A 17928-nucleotide genomic window follows, 5' to 3' on the forward strand; every position below is an offset into this window, starting at 1 on the left:
TCGTCTGATTTTTCCCTTTCCCTCCCTCCCTCCCTCCCTCCTCTCTCTCTCTCTCTCTCCAGCTCCTCGCCTCTGCCAGTCCCTTTCTTCTTTGCTTGCTTTTTTTTTTCGCTCGTCCCGCCTTTACGCGCACGACGCCTAATGTTGTTTTTCCGCTCACGCTCTTCCCCGCAGCTCCCGCCTGTATTTTGTTTTTTTGGCTTATTTGCACGTGCGTGTCTGCGTCTGTGTGTGTTGTGTTCGCTGCGGGTTTCGCTGCCACACGCGTGGTCTTTTCTTCTCTCCCGCGCTCTCGCTCTCGCGGTCGCCGCCGTGCCTGGCAGCACTGGACCGGAGATACGGTGTGAAGGAGGAGGTTGCGTCGCACGCTTCGCCTCTGCGTCCGTCTGGCTGGCCGCGCTGAAGGAGCACGCGACAGCACACACAAAAACAAACACAAAACACCAAAGCGGCACACTCGCGAAGGGGAGGAGGAAGAGGAAGAGGGGGGTTTGTGTTGACACAAGCCACAACCCCTCGCTTTCTCGCGCTCTCACACACACACACACACACGCACACAGAGAGAGAGAGAGAGACCTCCAACCGCGGACCGCGGGGCGGCGTGCGTGTGTGAGTGTGCAGAGGCGCAGTCACCCCACTCCGCTTGCGTCCCTCGCGCCACCCGCCCAGAGGCTCCGCCGTTCGCGCGGTGGGGGGCGCCCGGTGCGATGAACCTCTACACCTCCGACGACCCGTTCGCCTTCGGCTACGGCAACGGCTACGGCATGGTGGGTAGCATCGACGCGCTGGACAACGTCCTCTTGACCCCCAACCCGGGCAACGCCAACGGGGCGGGGAGGCGGCCGGAGCAAAAGCCGCTGCAGCCGCGTCTCGCACCGCCGGGGGGCGGCAGCGCCGGCGACAACAAAGTCAAAGACGGCGGTGGAAGGGGGGGAGGTGCGAAGGCCTCCAACGCCGCCGGTGGCGGCCGCAGCAGAGAGCCGGCGCACGCCGAGACCGCGACGCTGCCCATGGCACGCGGGGGTGGAGTTAACACACGACTCCCAAAGGGGGCTATCACGGCAAACGTGCATGAGCCAGCCACCATCATCCGAAGCGATTCTTCGCAAATGAAGCCAAACAGCGTGCCGCTATTCCAGCAGCAGCAACAACTAAAGCCGCTTCCGCAGCCGCAGCATTCCGCGCAACTCGCACACCAAGCTGTGGGGACGGATAGCGATCACAAGGCCATCTTTGTAGAGGCTCCACCCAATGGAAGACGCGCAACCGTGCGCAAGGTTTTCGGGACTGCGACGCTGCCTTTGCAGGAGGGCGACAAGGGTGAGGGGCACGCAGCTGAGGACGTCAAGCGCAAGTCCCCATCCCCCACAGATGAGGTTCGAGCCCTCCCGCTAAACACCACCGCCTGCACCATACCAGGGTCTTCTGCGGGAGCGCTCGGGCAGAGAAATGTCGTGGCTGTAGCTGGAACCGCAGCTCCCGCGGGCATAGCGACACCGCGGGTGTCGAATACAGCTCCCGTATCGGGACGCATCTCGACTGAGGCTGCCGACAACAAGCTTGCCGCTGAGCAGCGTGTTAAGAAAAAGGACGGGTGGGTGGAAGAGCCGCAAGAGCAAATCAAAACACCCCAAACTGTAGGCATGGATGTTCCTAAAGAAAACGGGACGCAGTTCACGCCGAGTGCGCCGAAGAGTGTCGCACACGGTCCTCTTCCCCCTTCTGCTGCCCCAGTCAACGGAAGTCAGGAGCAACCCAAGGCGCCTCCGGCGAGCGTGTCTCCCGATATTGGCACTGAGACGGGGAGGTTGGAAGCCCAGGGTTCGCTGCACTCGGCAACGTGGGGCGCCATCATGGAAGTCTTAAGGGCAGGAAACCCAATGCATAGGCCGGAGGACGTTGCCATGGAGCGATCCCGCAGGGCGACTGCCTCAACAAGCGTAGATAGTCAGCAAAAATACCTTTGCAACTCTGGACGTGTCAGCATCTCGATAGATTTCTTTACCCAATCTCAAGTGGATACGACATCGGACAAAAAGTGGGCGGAGATGGAGTTGTGGGCGGAGGCGCCGCTCCTCATGAGAAACCCTCCAGATAAGCCACTTTTACCCGCTGGGGCCGTCCCCGAGTACGCAGGCGAGCAAATGGAGTTGGACTGCAGGACGCACAACGTGATCGCCCAGGTCCTGCATCGTGACCGACCACCGCAGCTGGGGTACCCGGAGCAGATGCCGCTAGAGTTGGAGAAGATGCAAAAAAAGCGCCGTCCACGCACACCACGTAGTTTTTATGGGGTAAAAGGGATAAAAGTCTCTCCCGACTGGTACCGCAAGGCCTTGGAGGATGTACAGCATGTGAAAAGCCCAGATTTGCAATTCCTTGAGGCAAGTGAGGACACTCAAAAATTACACCAGGGAAGGAAACGTTAAGGCATGCGGGTTGCTGTCGCCCTTGTTGTTCGAGTCTGTTTCTCCTTGTGAAGCGTGCCAAGGCGGTACAGCAGGAGAAGCCGTGAAGGCAGGGGAAAGGCCGAAGAAATCACGAAGAAGACACAAAAAAAATGGGGTAGAAAGTTCACACAACCTCCAAGACCTTCAAGAATCACCTCTACTGTCGGACGGGTGTGGAAAAGCAAACTATTATTTCTTAAGGAGCTGCAGTGTGGATGAGGTTTTTTTTTGTTTTCCTTTTTATTTTGAATAAACGCCGCTACAATGCAACGAATATGGGAAGCTACGCCTGTGTGTGTGTGTGTGTATACAATCATGTGGATTATGATTTTATTTCTCCTGTTGATGTCTTTTATGTTTATTTGTGTGTGTCTGTGTTTCCGTGTAATGTGTTTGTGTGTTTGTGAAAATGAATGAAGGGCTCGGAGCACGCTGCGTTGGTCCCCACCGCACAGCAATTCGGCTGTCGTTTTGGCCCCTGATCGCTGTGCCGCAAGCCGAGCGGCTTGGGGGGTTCATGAGACGTGGGGCGACGCGAATTCCCGCAAAAGAGTCTTTCTGGGGGAATACGTGCTCGGGAGCGGAAGGACCCGTAAAGGTGAAAGGAGCATTGTGTGAGAAAGAAAGGAAATGGGGGAGCAGTGTGGACATTTGCGGGGAGAGAGAACGTGCGAGTCGCTTTGCGTTCCATCTTCTGTGAGGGAAGGGGTCTCCTATGTAGTTGGCGGCTGTTGCCGCCTCTTCGCTCCCGCCGTGGCGCCGCTGTGTTCTTCGGAGAAGCATTACAGAGCAATTCTTTTCTAAAAAAAACGCAAACAAACAAACAGACCAGTGTGACTGTTTGTCTCCCTCTTTATCTGTCTCTGTCTCTCTCTCTCTCTCTGAAAGTGTCCATCTATGTGTGTGTATGTGTTGTTGTTGTTGTTTTGTTTTTGCTTGTGTATGTGTCTGAGCAGCAATAGGTGCAAAAAATAAAAAAGTTCGGTCCCCTCCCGTCCGAGCATTTTACTTGGTTGTGCTTTGTCTCCTAGCTTCTGCTCTGACTCCCCCTCTCCTACATGATGCGTTTTGTTTCTATGTTCATAGATGCCTGTTCCCATGCATGCGGCGCCACTGCTTCTGGGCGGGCGGCGTTAGTGCGTGCAAGGCACTCACTGGTGCCTGTGCCGTCACTCCCTCCCACCGATTTCCGAGAGTGATGTGCCGTTATTGTGTGTCGTTCTCCGTTTTTGTTGGTTTCGTTTTTTTTGTGTGTGTGTGTTTTTTTTTTCCTTTTTGAGGGGAAGGGGCTGCCGCGCACGCCTCTCCTCTTGAAGGGCTGTTCCCAACTCGTCCCCCGCTTCCGCCTCCTCCTCCTCCTCCTCTTCCTCTTCCCCATTCCCCCCTCATCCTTCATCCGCTGTTTTTCCTGACTTTCGTTCTGTTTTCTTTTTTTTTGTTTTTATTTTGGTTCTGTTTTTTTTTGTATTTCGGTGTCTTTTTTCCGCCTCCCTCGGCATGTGCCCGCCCACGCACACACACACACGCCCACGCACGCCTCGTCACCGCCGCACACGAAGCCCCACGCGTATATTCTTAAGTTTCTGCGTCTGCGTTTTCCTTTTTTTTTGTTTGCCCTTCTGTGCGTCGTCGTATCGCGTCTTCTTCCTGTGGCGGGCTCTCTTTCTGCGTGTGTGCTGTTTTTCTTTTTCTTTTGTTCGTTTTGGCTTGCGTGGGTTTTTTTTTCGTTTGGTCGCTGCGGCGTCTCCTACGTTGCCCGCTGGGGCGGTGCGACGGGGGGCCTCACGCCTCGTGGGCGTGGAAGAGCGGAGCAAACGCACAGAAGAGCGTGGGGAGTGCGAAACGCAAAAGAAAGAGAAAACAATACTAAAGTAGTTCTGAGAAAAATCACTATGGCGTAAATACATGAACTGGGTGTGAGCATGTGTGTGTGTGTGTGTGTGTGTGTGTGTGTTTCCTTATTGCTGACTTACGGTATCCCCTGCGGTGAGTGTATAAAAAGCCGCTCGAAACTTTCCTCTCTCTCCCCCCCCCTCCTCTCTCGCCCATTCAGTGGGCTGGGGAAGGCCTCTTCCTCCTTTCTGTACTTCTCTCTGTCTGCCTGTTTCTTTCCGTCTGTGTATGTGACTGTCTGTGCTGCCGGAGTGGCTGCCGCGCCTTGACGGTCTCGTGGTCGTTGCTGCGGAGTCCTCTTGTCTTCTCATCCTTCGCCCCCTGTTTTTCTTCCTCTATCTGTTTCTCCCTCTCTCCCTCTGTGTGTGTGTGTGTGCAGGAGTGTAGGAGACAGAAAGGGGCAGAGCGCAGCGGGAAGGAGCACCAAGGAATAGCAAACGGGAACGTAGGAAGAAGGAAAAATAAAGAAGACGACCTACTCCAACAACATTTCTGCCGGGATGCAGCACGCCCACGCGGGCGCCGCTGCGTGGCAGCAGTTCCCCCACAGCAATTCCAATGGGAGCTCCGGCGGCGAGCGCCCTCATCACCCGACGCAGTATCAGGCGATGCCGCCGCCGTGGTTGCTTGGGCCAATGGTGCCCTACCGACCACAAGGCGGGGGAAGGAGCATGAAGAATCCAACACATAGGCAGTGGTACTTAGACTCCTTAAAGACCATCCAACGCGTTCACAGCCCTGAGTGGAGAAAGCTCCATTTTCTTGACTCAACCGGGGGACATACCGAGGTGGTCAAGGTCAACTGTGCCGGTCCCGCCGAAGGTAGGAATCCGAGAGGTGAGAGTGCCGAGGTCCGCCGGTACGCCAGGGTGAATCGCAACGACCGCGGCACGGAGCAGCGTGCGGCGCGTGCGTCCGAAGCTGCGGTGGGGGCAGAGGAGCAGGACACCGCCGAGGAAGACGGCGGGGAAGATACGCGTGGCCTGAACACGACCAGCCAGAATTCGAGCACAGTGGATGTACTCGCATCCTCGTATTACCCCAGGGCAGGAAACGCGGGGAAGGAAGGGCTTGAGGACGCGCAGGCTTCTGTGAAGCCGCGGAGAGGCTATAGACCGAGTCTCGCTCCCAGAAATATACTTCTAGAATTGAGCGACTCGGACGAAGACTACCCAAGGGAAACTACTGCTACCTCTCCAACGCAAAACTCTGGAGAAGGGTCCAGCAAGGACGGCTCCACGGATGGGACTTCCAGCGGTGAGTATGAGGGGGAGAACGCTGGCAGACGCAAGTCAAACAATAGCAGCGTTGCAGGGTCGTTTGCCAACTATGGCGCAAGTATGGCGGGTCAGCCCCGCGGCCACTACCGAGTTAGGTTCGGGGGTTCCCTCTTTGACCCTTCCGACGCGACGTCGTTCAGTCTTGCCACCCCTGGGCTTCGGCCGGGGTCCAGCGCCACCAACTTTGGGCAAAGTATGCTACGCGGGCAGGATTCGATTGCGCGACTTCCGGGCCTTAGCCGGACCCGCATGGGGGAGGATGCTATGCGTCTTCGCTCCATCGTTCGGCCGGTGTCGCTTGACGAGGACGACTCCGACGAGTTGTACCGTTCCGCCTCCGCGTCGGCGTCGATCCGGCCGCGGGGACAGGGCGAGTATGGCGGTAAGGCGCCGGTGTTAAGGGCGATACGCGCCGGCATCAAGAAGGCCCGGGAGTCGATACCGGAGTATGTGAAGTCGGGGTGGGAGTGCTTCAGCCGGCGCGGCGACAAGGGGACGCCGGGGCTGATTTCCTCCGCCTCGCAGCTGGCGGAGGGCTCCGAGGGGCGCGGCGGGCGGAAGACGGACTCCGCGCGGGCGAGGCGCTACCACCGCAATGAAGCCTCAACGCCGCAGTCCCTGAGCGAGAAAAGCTCCGACGCCGCCGAATCGGACACCTCCACTAGTCAAGGGCTGGGGTCGCAGGAGCGGCAGCGGCTAAAGTCACGAACGGCCTCGCAGCTCACGGTGCAGGATGGGAAAACAAGGTCCTTTTATGACCAACTCACTCAACTGCCGAAGTTTCTTAGACGCTACAAACTATGGCCGTCTGGCAAGCATCGCGAAAGAGAAAGGGGGACCTCGGACTCATCGCAGCAGAGCCTGAGCCGCCAAAGTACAAGGGAAGACGATGGAAAGGACATCACAGGTATAATGCCGAGAATAATGGATCTAGAGTACCCAATTATTCAAGAGCAAGTTAATGAGGTGATGCCTGCGAAGAGTACGGAACAGCCACAGCTCAATGGTAAGAATAGAAAACCATTTACGCCTCCACAAACGAGGTTAAGTGTGGAACACACCAGAGAGACTAATAAAAGTCGCCCCGAAGGTTTCGGAGAAGTGCCTCGCGTACCTTTACTGCCCTCTGTAACCCAAAAAAGCTATCGGCGTCCAATAGAATACCGCCTCTCCGAGGACCGCAGTAATTCTGATATCTCAATGTACTACCAGTTTTAGTAGCCGTAGTAGTGGTAGTCGCCGCAGTAGTAGCAGGGGCCAGGCAAAACTTCTTCTCATGCTATGTCGCCCCTTGCGGGTGCCACATATCTCCGGTTAGACCGGCTAAGCAGAAGGAGTGTTGCGTCACAACTGGGCAAGCTGTGTGAATACGGCGCTCGTTGTCGCTGGTATGCACTGTGTCTAGGTCCTCTGAATGACTATTGTTTTGTTTTGTTTTTTGTCCTTACTCGTGGTATAATCCTTGTGGTGGAGACTCAATTTCCAGCGTGCTTTTCTGTCAAATGTTTTTTTTTTCCGCGGGGAACTCCGCCCTCCACTGTAGTTGGGCGTCTGCGGGGGGTGGAGGTGGGTGCGTCTGCAGCAGGGAAGGGGGGAGTTCGTGGGGCTGGCGACAGAGTCGGCGTCATTTTACTTTTTCTTCGCTCGTGGGATCGTTTTTACAGTGTGCCTGTGCTTTTTCTTCGTGGCTTCCCTTTCAAATAGTGTCACCTAACAAGTGGCGCGCCTGCACGCGCAACTCCGTTTCTTGGGGGGGTTCGCAGCTGCGTCTTCTTCCCTCTTTGTGCCCCCTCTCTCTCCCTCTCTCTCTCTCTTCCCCGCGCGCCAACCTCTTCTTGGTGCCCTGCAGTCGCCCATGAACGTCTGCCTCACTCACCCGGCGTGGGCGACTGTGTCCCCGGGCAATTGGGTTTTGCTGGCGCCAGTAGAGGAACTGTGCAAGTAGCCGCCCGCTGGACAGATGACCAACCGGCTTCTTTTTTTTTTCCCCCTTCCCCTTGTGCCCTGGTCGATTACTTAACCTTGTGGCTTCAACGTTATCGTATTGGACTGCAGCGCTGGCGCTGTTCTTCTCCGGCCCTAAACCCCCCGCCACCGCCGCCCATACCCCGCCACGCGGAGGATGGATCAGGCAGTAGCGAGGGGAAGGCCCGCAATGGCTGCCACTTCGTGAGTCCACAGCGAGAGTCTGTTTTGTCGCAGTGTCTCTGTCTGATGCACTTCTTTCTTCACGCTTGTGTTTGTGTTTGACAAACTCCACCCGAATCGGGGATGTCGAGTGCAATGAACCCAAATGTGAGTCTTTTTCCTTGTTATTGTTCTTGCTATTGTCCTCTCTCTCTCTCTATGTGTGTGTGTGTGTGGGAGTTGGAAGTCGTTTGAGTGGGGAAAGTGAGCCCCATCCAAGCGCAAGATGTGTACTGTTTCTGTTTCCTCTCTCCTTCACGACTCCCTTCTCATTATATTGGCTTACTGTTTGGCTTTATCTCTGAACCCTTTTTTTTTATTTATGTGCTGATTTCATCTGTGATTCACGCGCGCGCGCGCACGCACGCACACACGCACGCGTGAGATCTGTTTTTACTGTGTGTCTCCGCGGCCGCACAAAAAGTGGCTGCCTAGCATCAGTCTTCTCGCTCGTTAAAGGCCCTTCCTTTCCACCTTTGTTTACGCGTGCGTGTCTGTGTGTGCCTCTTCTGTGACTCGTGTTGGCGTCTTTGCTCCCATCCTTGGTTCCGTGTGTACTCCATTCTTCCCTACTTTGGTGTTGGTGCGGAGTGCGCGACACCTCACCAAGTGGGGGCTGCAGCCGTGTCCTTTCGCGCTGCGCCGACGTGTTGCCGTGACGCGGCCGCTGTCAAGCAGGAGCTGCGTTGCGCAGGATGCGTCTGCAGGGAGGGGAGTAAAGACTTTCCGGGTTTGTTAACGAGCGGGCAGGGGGGCTGGTGTGGTGCGAAGCCAAGAAGAGTGGGTGACTTCGCCATGACACGTGAGAGACGCAAATAAATCTGAGGAGGGAAATGGCACTTTTTAGCCTGCGCCGTTTTTCTTTTCTTTTATTTTTTTACATTCGTGTTGAGTTGGTTTGCAGTGCCATTATATATTTATTATGTGGTTATGAATCCATAGTAATGGCGTCAGCGACAAGCGTGGGTGTCGTCGCCCACGCTTCCCTCCCTCGCTGGCCCCGCCTCTCCACGCCCCACGCATGTGTGCAACGAAATGAGTTGGGGAAACGCTGTCGTGTAACTTTCTTTCTTTTTGTTTCTGTGTGCGTGAGGGGGTGTCATGAACTCCCTCGTCGCCACCCTTTTCTGAGGGTCTGTCTTAAGATATTCTGACTTATTCTCTTTTTCGGTGCCCACAATTATAATGGGGGTGTTTCTTTGGTGGTTGTTGTTGTTGTTGCCTGTCGTCTTCCTTCTCACATTTTACTGCGTCTGCGTAGATGGAACTGTGTGGGCCTCGTTGCACGCCTGCCTGCTTCCTTCCTTCCTGCTCCGCTGTCTGTGCCCCGCCTGGCTGCGGCGCGGGGGCGGGGGCGAGGTCGCCTACAGGCCCCCCTGCATCGTCCCCTCATCCTCCCCGCCCCCCTCCTCTCGCTTTGCGGCTTGCAAGGAAGGAAAGCAGGAAGGCGTACTTGGGCCGCGGCGCGGCACGGGACGGAACACGGGCGGTTTTTTGTTCTCTGACGAGGGATACTCTGGTGTTGTTGCCGTTGCTGTTGCTCCCTGCCCCACTCCGTGTGCCTGAGTGAGTGCGGGAGACTCCGCGTTGCGCCACGCTGCGGCCTGACTGCTGCCTACCGGCTTCTTCCCTTGGCGCAGCGCAGTGGGGAGAGGCACAGCACGCACACACACACAAACACACACACAGAGAGAGAGAGAGAGAAAAGTCTCCTGTTGTCCTTTCCCCACCGCATAGCAGTCGCGGTCGCACAGTAGTGCAATAGCGGCAGAGCGAGGTAGGCGTATGATGTTGGAGGAATCGCTGCGACGCGTGGCAGCTCCCTCGCCCGGCCTTCCACCGACACCGACGCCGGTGCCACGCTCAGACACGAGTGTCGTCGGTCCAAGGAAGAAGTCCGACCACAGGGCCCAGTTGACGTGGAAGATGTCACTCGGCGAGGGGCTCATTTGCGTTGACTTTCTCCCTGGGCCCAGCATGCTGGCAATTGGCAGCACAAAGGCAGTGCACCTGGTGGAGGTGACGCAGATGAGTCGCACCGGATCGGCGGCGGCAGATGCCCCTCCCGCGTCGTCCGTCGCCGCCGCCGCCGCCCCGGTTTCCTTGGCGCTGCGGCCATGCGGCATGTTCGGCAACGTGGCAAAGGTGGAGGCCCTTGCGTGGTACCCCGGCCGCGGGGAGGCCGTGCTCGCCATTGTGCAGCTGAGCCGCAACGTCACAGTGCTCTTTGACGCGCTGGCACGGAAGGGAGATGCCTACATGGCGCAGCAGTGGATTCACAACTCCAGGCAGCGCACCCTGTTCTCCGCGACGGTGGCCGGGAGCGAGCCTCTGAGCGCCGCCGTCGTGGGCGCCGCCTCCACGCCCTCCACCCCGTTTGGGGCGGCCGTGCAGGAATGGCAGCCGGCCCAGTTTGTGGAGCGCGAGCCGGGGCGGCCGTGCAGCATGGTGGAGGTTGTGATCAACACGGGGTTCCTGCGGGTGGAGCGGATCGCGTGGGACCCGCACAACCCCTACACGCTCGCGCTCACCTCCAACGCGACGCACTTTGAGCTGTGGACCATCCCCGTCGTGGACAAGAGGGTGCACCCGCCCCGCCTCACCCTGCGCCCCCCCGCCCACGACGAGCGCTCCGTGACGCGCGGGGTCGCCTTCTCCCCGTTCGACCCCAACCTCATCATCGTGGTGGTGGAGATCGCCAACGCGGGGAAGGTGCTTGTGTACGACCGTCGGCACGTGGAGGTGTCGTGGAGCATGGACACGACCGGGCCGTCCCTCTCGGCCGCCTTTCACCCAACCTTCTCCGACCTCCTCGCCGTGTCCTTTCGGAAAGCAAAGACAAAGACAAACTCATGTGTGCAGTTTTTCCGCGTCGTGAGTGACGTCATCGCGGCGCCGGCGGGGGCAGAGGCAAACTACGGCGGTGAGAAAGTGACATATGCCCCGGCCCCGCTGGAGTCCACCGACGTTTTGCCCCCCATCGACAGCATTGACTCCCTCAGTCGGCTACGGTGGCGTCCCTGCGGGAGCGCCTCCCACGCCGCAGGCGGAGAGGCCGCCGTGGACACCAGCGACGGCGGCGTCGACGCCACATCGGCAAAACTGTGGTTCGCCACCACGGCGCTCAACGGCCACGAGATTAGTGTGTGGGACGCCGCCAACGGATTTTGTCCTATTTTTTCAATCCGAACGGTCTGTCAAAGGCGCGACTTGGCTCGCCAGGGCGTCAACCAGAGGGAGTCGACTCTGCAGGAGTTGCCGTTGCAGGAGCCAACGGACTGTGTCTGGGTGAACGCACTAACCCTCGTCTCTGTCTTCAAGGACGGGGGGGTTGTGCTCACCTCCCTGCTCGATGAGAAAGCGACGAGCAAAGACACTCTGTTCCGCTGCAGTACCGAGCAGACGACGCAGGTGTCTGAGGGGTCTGATGTGCTCAGTCTCAGCGCCATACTCCCTACGGCGGCGGTGGTGGCCGATTACTTTGGACGCAGCTTTGCGGTGCGCAGCACCTCCTCGCTGCTGCGCGAGCACTACACCAACGTCATCAACGCCGAGAAGAATGAACTGCTGGAGCAGTTGTTGGCGTCAGAGAAGAAGCAAGCCGTCAGTGTTGACACGAGCCACTCTGCCTCCACGAGTTTTTCGCCAGGGGCTGCCAGGCATCAGAGAGAGTCCTCGCGTGCCACGCCCACCAGTGGAGTGACGCTTGACACACGCTACTCACCGCAGCTCTCCCACTGGTCCACGCAAACCCCAGTGCGGCAAACCACCTTTGAACGACGTTCTGCGGGTTCTGCGGCCAGCGCCGCTGCGGCAGCAGGGGCGTCGCCCAGCGGCGGCAGGCGGCCGGAATTTATCTTCCCCTTCCTGTTCTCGCTTGCCTCGTCACCGTCGCCGTCAATATCCCTGGCGGCAGCGCGGGTCGAGCGGGGTGCCGTGAACGACGATGTCGAAGGCAAGGGCGCGGACACGCTTCGGCGGCGATCGCCACACTTGCTGTCTGCTGATCCGCGGCACCGCGCATCGAGAAACGGACCGGAGATACACACTGAGCACGGCCTGGACTGGGCCGCTAAGACGCGACGAGGGTCGTTTGCGACAAGCTCTGCCGCTATAAACGAACAACCTTTCGGCGAGCGACACGGCCTGATGTTGCCTATTATGGCGCTCACGAAGGCTGTGGCGGTCACCAGTCCAGTGTCCCCAACACATTCGGACGAAGCAAATCTTCGGCAGATGCGCCTCTTCACGCCCGTGGGCCGCAAGTACGGAGGCACCCTTTCCATGCTGCACGAAACGCAGGCGGTGTGTGTCAATCCTCTCCCGGGGCAAGGCGTAGATGCCGCGGCAGGGACTCCCACACAGGCGCCGCCGCTTGGACGAAGATCCCTCGTCAGACCCACGATTGACTGCTTCGTCCTCTCCAATGCGATGTGTGGGTGGGCGTACGTGGAGCGCCCGGCCGAGGAGGACACGTTTGTGCTGTACGCCTTGAAGTGGGAGATGGGCTACGAAGAGGCACGTAGGATGAAGGCAAGTCGTCCGGCGGCGACGGAAGACGTGGATCGCTGCTTTGCGCGGATGATGGCCTACAACGCCGGGGTGTGTAGGTCACGCGAACGAGACTTGCAGCGGCGGGGCGACGGAGACGGCGCGGGTACCTCCCCCATGAGCGGCGCGGGGCGCAGGGAACAGCCCGTAGGCTCGGCGGACCCCAGGGGCCGGCTCTGGGCCGCGGCCGCGCATGCGTGGCGTAGCCACAATGTGGCTGTCATTACCTCGCTCGTGTGCAGTCACCTGGAGTATGCCTCGCTTGTCGGGGACTTGCAGCTGTGTGCCGTGTTGTATTTACTTTTTTGCCTCTGGTGGAAGCAACGCGGAGACTCTGTGGCGAGTTATCCATGCCCTCTCTTTCCGCCTGACGAGGCACCGGTGCGGAACGGTCAGTCGGGTAAACAGTCTCCGGCGCCTGCCACGAGCAGCTCCCCGTGGCAGTGGAGGCTGCGTGCGCTGCAGTGGGTGGAGCAGTACGTCACTCGCCTCTACGAAAGGAAGCTATACGTGCCGCTTAACGAGCTCCTCGTGATTGTCCCTGAGGTGCTGGGGGTCTCCAGCCCGGGGTTGCCGCGGGCGGAGGACGTCGCCCAGAAATTGTTCACCTGCGTCTACTGTGGAACGTGCCCCAAGTCGGAGTTGGTGCCGCAGTCTGCGAAGGCGGGTGAGCTGTCGTGCTCGTACACCACGACGCCGCTGACATGGCCTGAGGCGAGTGAGAGAGGGCAGGCGCCGTGGAGCTCGGACGAGGACTCAAGCGACAGCTTCACGGCCTCCCTTGTCTCCTCCTTCTCCTGTGCGTGCGCCGGAGAGGAGGCGACGGAAATTGAAAGCGGTAACAATAGCGTGGTTGCCGCAAATGAGCGGGGAAACGGGAATGGGTCACTGCAACCTCCGCTCTGCTCCCATTGCGCCCAGCTGCGAAACGCGGTGTGCTGCCGTTGTCGAACCACGCCTCTTATGACCTGTGTCATCTGCGAGGAGGTGGTGGAGGGGATGTACATGTGGCTGCTTTCCTGCGGTCACGGGGGGCACGTGCATCATATACAGGAGTGGCTGCAGGTCTCTAACGAATGCCCACGGTGCGGCATCCCCGTTCTGCACTCCCCCTGAATAGCCCCGATGGCGTTGACGCGCATGCGTTACTGCTGCGTTCCCACGGATTTGCTACCGCTTGCAACCACCATTGTGACGATGATCTATTGTTTGTTTGTTTCTCGCTCTCCCTCTCTCTCTCTCTCTCCGTGAGTGTATGTGTGTGTGCCAGTGAGAACGAAAGGAAGAGGAGAGAGAGAGTGAGAGAGAAGTGGTGGTGGTGGTGGTGCGGTGACTGACTACTGTGTACATCTCTGACACCATTCTTCCCTTGTGTCTGAAACGTTTGTCAAAAGGGAGGTAGGGAAGGGCGCCGCCCCTGCAATGTCGCAGCCGCCGGCACCGTCGCCCTTAGGCCTGCTGCACGCCGTGCCCCTTTCAGCGTACTTTGCTGACGCCTTCGGCCTTGTCTACGGCTGCTCCCCCTCCTCCTCGTCGCTCGCGCCGCACCCCTGCGGCGGGCCGCCTGGATACACGGCCGGGGGGAAGCGTCGTCGGTCATCGGTGAGCTGCGCGAGCGCGCAGGGCACCACCCAAAGCAGCGAACTCCACGCTGGGACGGTCGACGCGGGTCACGTGGCTGAGGCGGGGGATGGCTCCGTGCCGCCCACGCACGCCGCGGAGGCGGGGACTCTCCTACTTGTGCCCACCGCCACCTCGCTCACACGCCTGGGGCCGAGCGGGTCATGGCTGAGCTCGCAACCGCCCAGTGCGCCGGAGGAGGAGGGCAGCGGCGGCTGCGCTGCAGTTGAATCTCAGGCACGCGCCTCCCCGCCCACAGACGAGGGAAGCAAAACGGCAAACACGGCCGAACTTGCCGCACTGCTGCACCCCGCTCTGCTGGAGTGCTACCGGGTAGAGGACGCGTTGCTGCAGCGGAGGCGGGAGGCGGCGGCGAAGGAGGCGGGAACGCGGCTTTGCGCAGCAGCCCCGATGAGTGAAGAGAAGTTGTGGCGGGCGATGCGGCGGCCCTGCCCGGCATCTTTGCCCGCGTCGCCTGGCGCCTTTGAAAGGACGCTGGACCTCATTGAGTCTCAGAAGCGGCGGCGGCGAGAGCAGTCGGAGCGGCTGGAGGCGCAGGCGCGAGAAATTGCACGGGTAAAGGAGTTGCCGATTCTTGTGGAGGACGCCGTGCGGTATGCGAAGGAACTCGTTGAGTGGAGTTGCAAGGGAGGCGGAGGCGGCAATACGGGCGTCTGCCACGCCGAGGCAGCTACACCGCACTCTGATGAACCAACCGCAGACGATCGTCGCCTGCCTGCCGTCACGACCCCAGTATGTGCAGGCTCTGCAGCAAGTGACGACAAGGAGGCCAGTCAAATGCTGTATGCCAAGTTTCCACCGCCGCTGTTTCACACCTCGTCCTTTGCGGCCGGCGTGGGACGTCTCTTGCGGTGGGTACGGACGTGGCAGCGGGCAATGCCGCGGGGAGTCACTGTGGTCCGGCCTCCCCCCGCCAAGGCGGGGGATAAAAACAAGTGCGGCGGGAGAACAAATTGGGTGGTGGCGAAGAAGGCCACGTTGCAGCTACGCGCAGCAGCACCGTCTTTACGGCAAGGACGGCAGCGTCGTGGTGAAGTGGAGACCAGTGGAAGCAGCAGTTCACTCGATGCGGAGGCAAGTGAAGGGGCAAATGGTCATGGCCCTGCATCAACGGTCGTACACCGCAGGAACGAGGAAGCGCGTCTGCAGAAACGTACGGCGCGTCAACGATACCATGACAATTGGATGCGTATGGCGGACAGCATGCTCGGTGGCGGAGACGGACGCATTGCGTCAGCCCCCATCGGCGGTGGGTCGCCGCTTGAGCCGCGCGAGGAGAGCGAGTATGGGCTGGCCAGTGACCACGTCATGTACGACGAATACGGCAACCGCCTCCGCAGTGTGCGACTGGCGAAGAAGATGGCCGAGAAGCGTGCGCTGCGGGAGGAGGCTCAGAAGGCGAGGGAGCAGCGGCGTGGGTACTTTGCTCGCGCCGAGGAAGAGGCCCGCTCCGTCCGTCGCACGCTTTTTGACGAAGTTAGCGACAGCGGAAGCGACGACGCGAGTGATGACTCCAATGACGATGTGACAAACATTGCCGTTCTGCATGGGCCCTGCGGCGTGGGAAAGACGGCGATTGTTTACCTCGTGGCGGAGATACTTGGCTATCGCGTGGTGGAGATGAACACCTCAGTGCGGCGCTGCCCCAAGAACATTGACCGCCTCTTGTCGGAGGTCACACGCAGCCGGCGCCTCAGCGACCTCGGCACAGGAAGGGCAATGCTCAGCATCGAGGAGGAGTTGAAGAAGCTGAAGAAGGAGCACGCCGCCCCTCTCGCTGCTGCTGCTGCTGCTGCGGCGACGACGACGGCGACTGCCCCAACTCCAGCCAGGAAGGAGAGGAATGGAAAGAGCAAGTGGAAGGGCAACGCCATCTCTGCCGAGGCGGTGACGGCGTTTTTTAGGCCGCGCGTAAAGGCGGAACCTCCGGAAGTTGTTCTGGTTGACGCGGTTTCCACTGCAGCTGTTGACGACAAGGGCGGAAAGCGTCAGGAGGGGACAAGTGTGAACGTGGGGGCGACGTTGGCGGCGGCGGCGGCGGCGACGGCGGCGGGCCCAGCCTGCGGGGGGCCGGATGGCACCACCCGCACTCTGCTGCTGTTTGAGGATGCAGATGTTATTCTTGGCGACGAGGCGATGAAGCCCTTTTACGCAGCGGTGCGTGAACTGGCGCAGCGCAGCAAGGTGCCTATCGTTGTCACAATGTCCTCAACCGCGTCCACGAGCGCCCGCCCCGTGGCGGCCCCGGCGCAGGACGTTGAACCCGTGCAGACTGTGCCCATCGACGCCGCGCAGGTGTCGCAGTTCTTTGGGAAACGCACACCGTTCACGGCTATTGAGCCCATGCCGCGTAGTGCCCTCTTCACCCAGCTGCTTCTGGTGGCGGCGGTGGAACGGGGCCTTGTTGCGGTGCAGCGCGGCGCGCCTCCCTGCCGAGAGGAAAGAGATGAAGGCGAAGTAGGAGCAGGAGGAGGGTTACATCGCGCACGCGCGACGGCGATGGACCCTGCGCTGCCAGCGACGCCCCTTGAGTTGTTGCTGGTGAGGGATGTGGAGAAGTTCCAGCGGCTCGCCGATGCCATACGAGGTGAGGTGTATAGTGATGACACGGGGACGGCCTCCCAGCTCCCTCGCGAACTTACGGACGTGCGACGGTGGCTTAATCGTCTACAATATCTTCGGTTGGTGGAGCACTGGCCGACCCCGGTGACTTTGCGTGAGCCCCGCCAGGAGGAGTGCATGGCTGGCGAGGTCTGCATCCTCCCCACACAGCTTGAGGCGTGCGCTGACCGGATGGAGGTTGCCGGTCTCCGGAGCCACTGGGATAGGCAGCTGGGCCGCGTACTGCGGGCGCCGGCGTACGTCAGTTCTGCAGCCTGCTCCACGTGGGAATGGCAGCAGTTTCAATACGCGGAGGAAGTTGCCGCGGACGCCAACGCCAATTCCACGTGGGGTGACGGTGTTGCCGGGGAGGCGCGTAGCAGCAATGGCAACAACAGCAGCGGGGAGGTTGTACCAAAACTTCAAGCCGACGCTTCAGCTGCCGCCGGGCTGGCGGAGGTTCTCCAAGGCGCCGTCCCCATTGGCGCTGTTGTTCAGCCGAGGCACAGGGAGGGTGTCGATGTGGTGCGTGGAAGGTGTACGACGACGACACAGGAGCGCATAGATGCGTTTGGCGCCTGGTGGCGCCGCACACGAAAGACAGACGCGATAAAGTCATTTGTTGCCGCACGCAGCTCGGCTGCCTACGAAGACGTCGTGGGCTTTGGCTGCCTGCTGCAACAAACTTCCCCCACGGGGAAGGGACTCAGTGGGTGAGGGCGGCGGCGCAGCATTGCCGCACGCCAGCATAGAGCCACGTAGATAGATGGGGAGTAATACGACTGCAAAGGCCGGCGGTGGAAGCGGCACCGCAAAAAGACAGAGGACAGAAGCAGCCAAGATAAAAGCACAACAGAGAGAAGCTGGGCGCAAGAAGGAGAGTCCGAGAGAAATACATCACATGTATATATATATATCTATATACAGACGGAATAAAAAGCCATGAGGTGGCGGGGGGTGGGAGGCAGCGTTTTCTAAGGCCTCGCGGATAGTTTCCTCCACGGCTTTGTGGCCCTACTTTCGCATTGACTTTTGATTCCTCTGCTTTTGTTTTTTTCGCAACCTGCTCATTGCTCTCCGCGTGTGTCTTCTCCTGTGTTTTTCTTTTTCTTTTCTTTTTCTTTTTCTTTTTTTCCCCTGTCGCTCGTGCTTTCTCGCCTGCTGAGATGACGCAGAGGTAGCAGGGAGAGAGACGTTTAGGAGAACGTGAAAAAGGGCGGGGCGCGGGGAGCGGCAAGGCGGCGAGGTCCAAAGGCAGGTGTGGCAGGCCGCACGGGACGAATTGTGAGGTTTTTTTTTGTTTTTGCTTTTGCGTTACCCTCTGT

The 17928-nt window shown here is 59.5% G+C and overlaps 4 protein-coding genes across 4 annotated transcripts, besides 26 other annotated features; all 4 read left to right on the forward strand.

Moving 5' to 3' along the window:
- The first annotated feature begins 18 nt into the window (after positions 1–18).
- Positions 19–73: a microsatellite.
- Positions 74–211: 138 nt separating this feature from the next.
- Positions 212–240: a microsatellite.
- A 174-nt stretch (positions 241–414) lies between these two features.
- Positions 415–447: a microsatellite.
- An 86-nt stretch (positions 448–533) lies between these two features.
- Positions 534–559: a microsatellite.
- Positions 559–575: a microsatellite.
- A 132-nt stretch (positions 576–707) lies between these two features.
- Positions 708–2429, forward strand: Tco025E_02693 (uncharacterized protein; the record flags this gene model as incomplete). The annotated part of the gene is made up of 1 exon (XM_029369617.1): positions 708–2429. One exon carries the CDS (start codon positions 708–710, stop codon positions 2427–2429), a length of 1722 nt encoding a protein of 573 aa, XP_029230283.1.
- A 311-nt stretch (positions 2430–2740) lies between these two features.
- Positions 2741–2757: a microsatellite.
- Positions 2758–2805: 48 nt separating this feature from the next.
- Positions 2806–2856: a microsatellite.
- Positions 2857–3294: 438 nt separating this feature from the next.
- Positions 3295–3333: a microsatellite.
- Positions 3334–3350: 17 nt separating this feature from the next.
- Positions 3351–3390: a microsatellite.
- Positions 3391–3398: a microsatellite.
- A 278-nt stretch (positions 3399–3676) lies between these two features.
- Positions 3677–3727: a microsatellite.
- A 51-nt stretch (positions 3728–3778) lies between these two features.
- Positions 3779–3842: a microsatellite.
- Positions 3843–4373: 531 nt separating this feature from the next.
- Positions 4374–4404: a microsatellite.
- Positions 4405–4527: 123 nt separating this feature from the next.
- Positions 4528–4589: a microsatellite.
- Positions 4590–4843: 254 nt separating this feature from the next.
- Tco025E_02694 (uncharacterized protein) lies at positions 4844–6841 on the forward strand (the record flags this gene model as incomplete). The annotated part of the gene is made up of 1 exon (XM_029369618.1): positions 4844–6841. The coding sequence occupies one exon, from the start codon at positions 4844–4846 to the stop codon at positions 6839–6841; it is 1998 nt and encodes a 665-aa protein (XP_029230284.1).
- A 550-nt stretch (positions 6842–7391) lies between these two features.
- Positions 7392–7437: a microsatellite.
- Positions 7438–8159: 722 nt separating this feature from the next.
- Positions 8160–8190: a microsatellite.
- An 822-nt stretch (positions 8191–9012) lies between these two features.
- Positions 9013–9031: a microsatellite.
- A 434-nt stretch (positions 9032–9465) lies between these two features.
- Positions 9466–9498: a microsatellite.
- Positions 9498–9514: a microsatellite.
- An 81-nt stretch (positions 9515–9595) lies between these two features.
- On the forward strand, positions 9596–13477 carry Tco025E_02695 (uncharacterized protein; the record flags this gene model as incomplete). Its single annotated transcript, XM_029369619.1, has 1 exon — positions 9596–13477. The coding sequence occupies one exon, from the start codon at positions 9596–9598 to the stop codon at positions 13475–13477; it is 3882 nt and encodes a 1293-aa protein (XP_029230285.1).
- A 102-nt stretch (positions 13478–13579) lies between these two features.
- Positions 13580–13607: a microsatellite.
- Positions 13608–13629: 22 nt separating this feature from the next.
- Positions 13630–13669: a sequence feature (GA-rich).
- Position 13670: 1 nt separating this feature from the next.
- Positions 13671–13688: a microsatellite.
- Positions 13689–13783: 95 nt separating this feature from the next.
- Positions 13784–17320, forward strand: Tco025E_02696 (uncharacterized protein; the record flags this gene model as incomplete). Its single annotated transcript, XM_029369620.1, has 1 exon — positions 13784–17320. One exon carries the CDS (start codon positions 13784–13786, stop codon positions 17318–17320), a length of 3537 nt encoding a protein of 1178 aa, XP_029230286.1.
- Positions 17321–17417: 97 nt separating this feature from the next.
- Positions 17418–17466: a sequence feature (A-rich).
- Positions 17467–17495: 29 nt separating this feature from the next.
- Positions 17496–17527: a microsatellite.
- A 174-nt stretch (positions 17528–17701) lies between these two features.
- Positions 17702–17735: a microsatellite.
- Positions 17736–17898: 163 nt separating this feature from the next.
- Positions 17899–17928: part of a microsatellite that runs on past the window's edge.

This window comes from Trypanosoma conorhini (assembly GCF_003719485.1).
Source record: "Trypanosoma conorhini strain 025E chromosome Unknown Tco_14.4_contig_00110, whole genome shotgun sequence".
NCBI lineage: Eukaryota > Euglenozoa > Kinetoplastea > Trypanosomatida > Trypanosomatidae > Trypanosoma > Trypanosoma conorhini.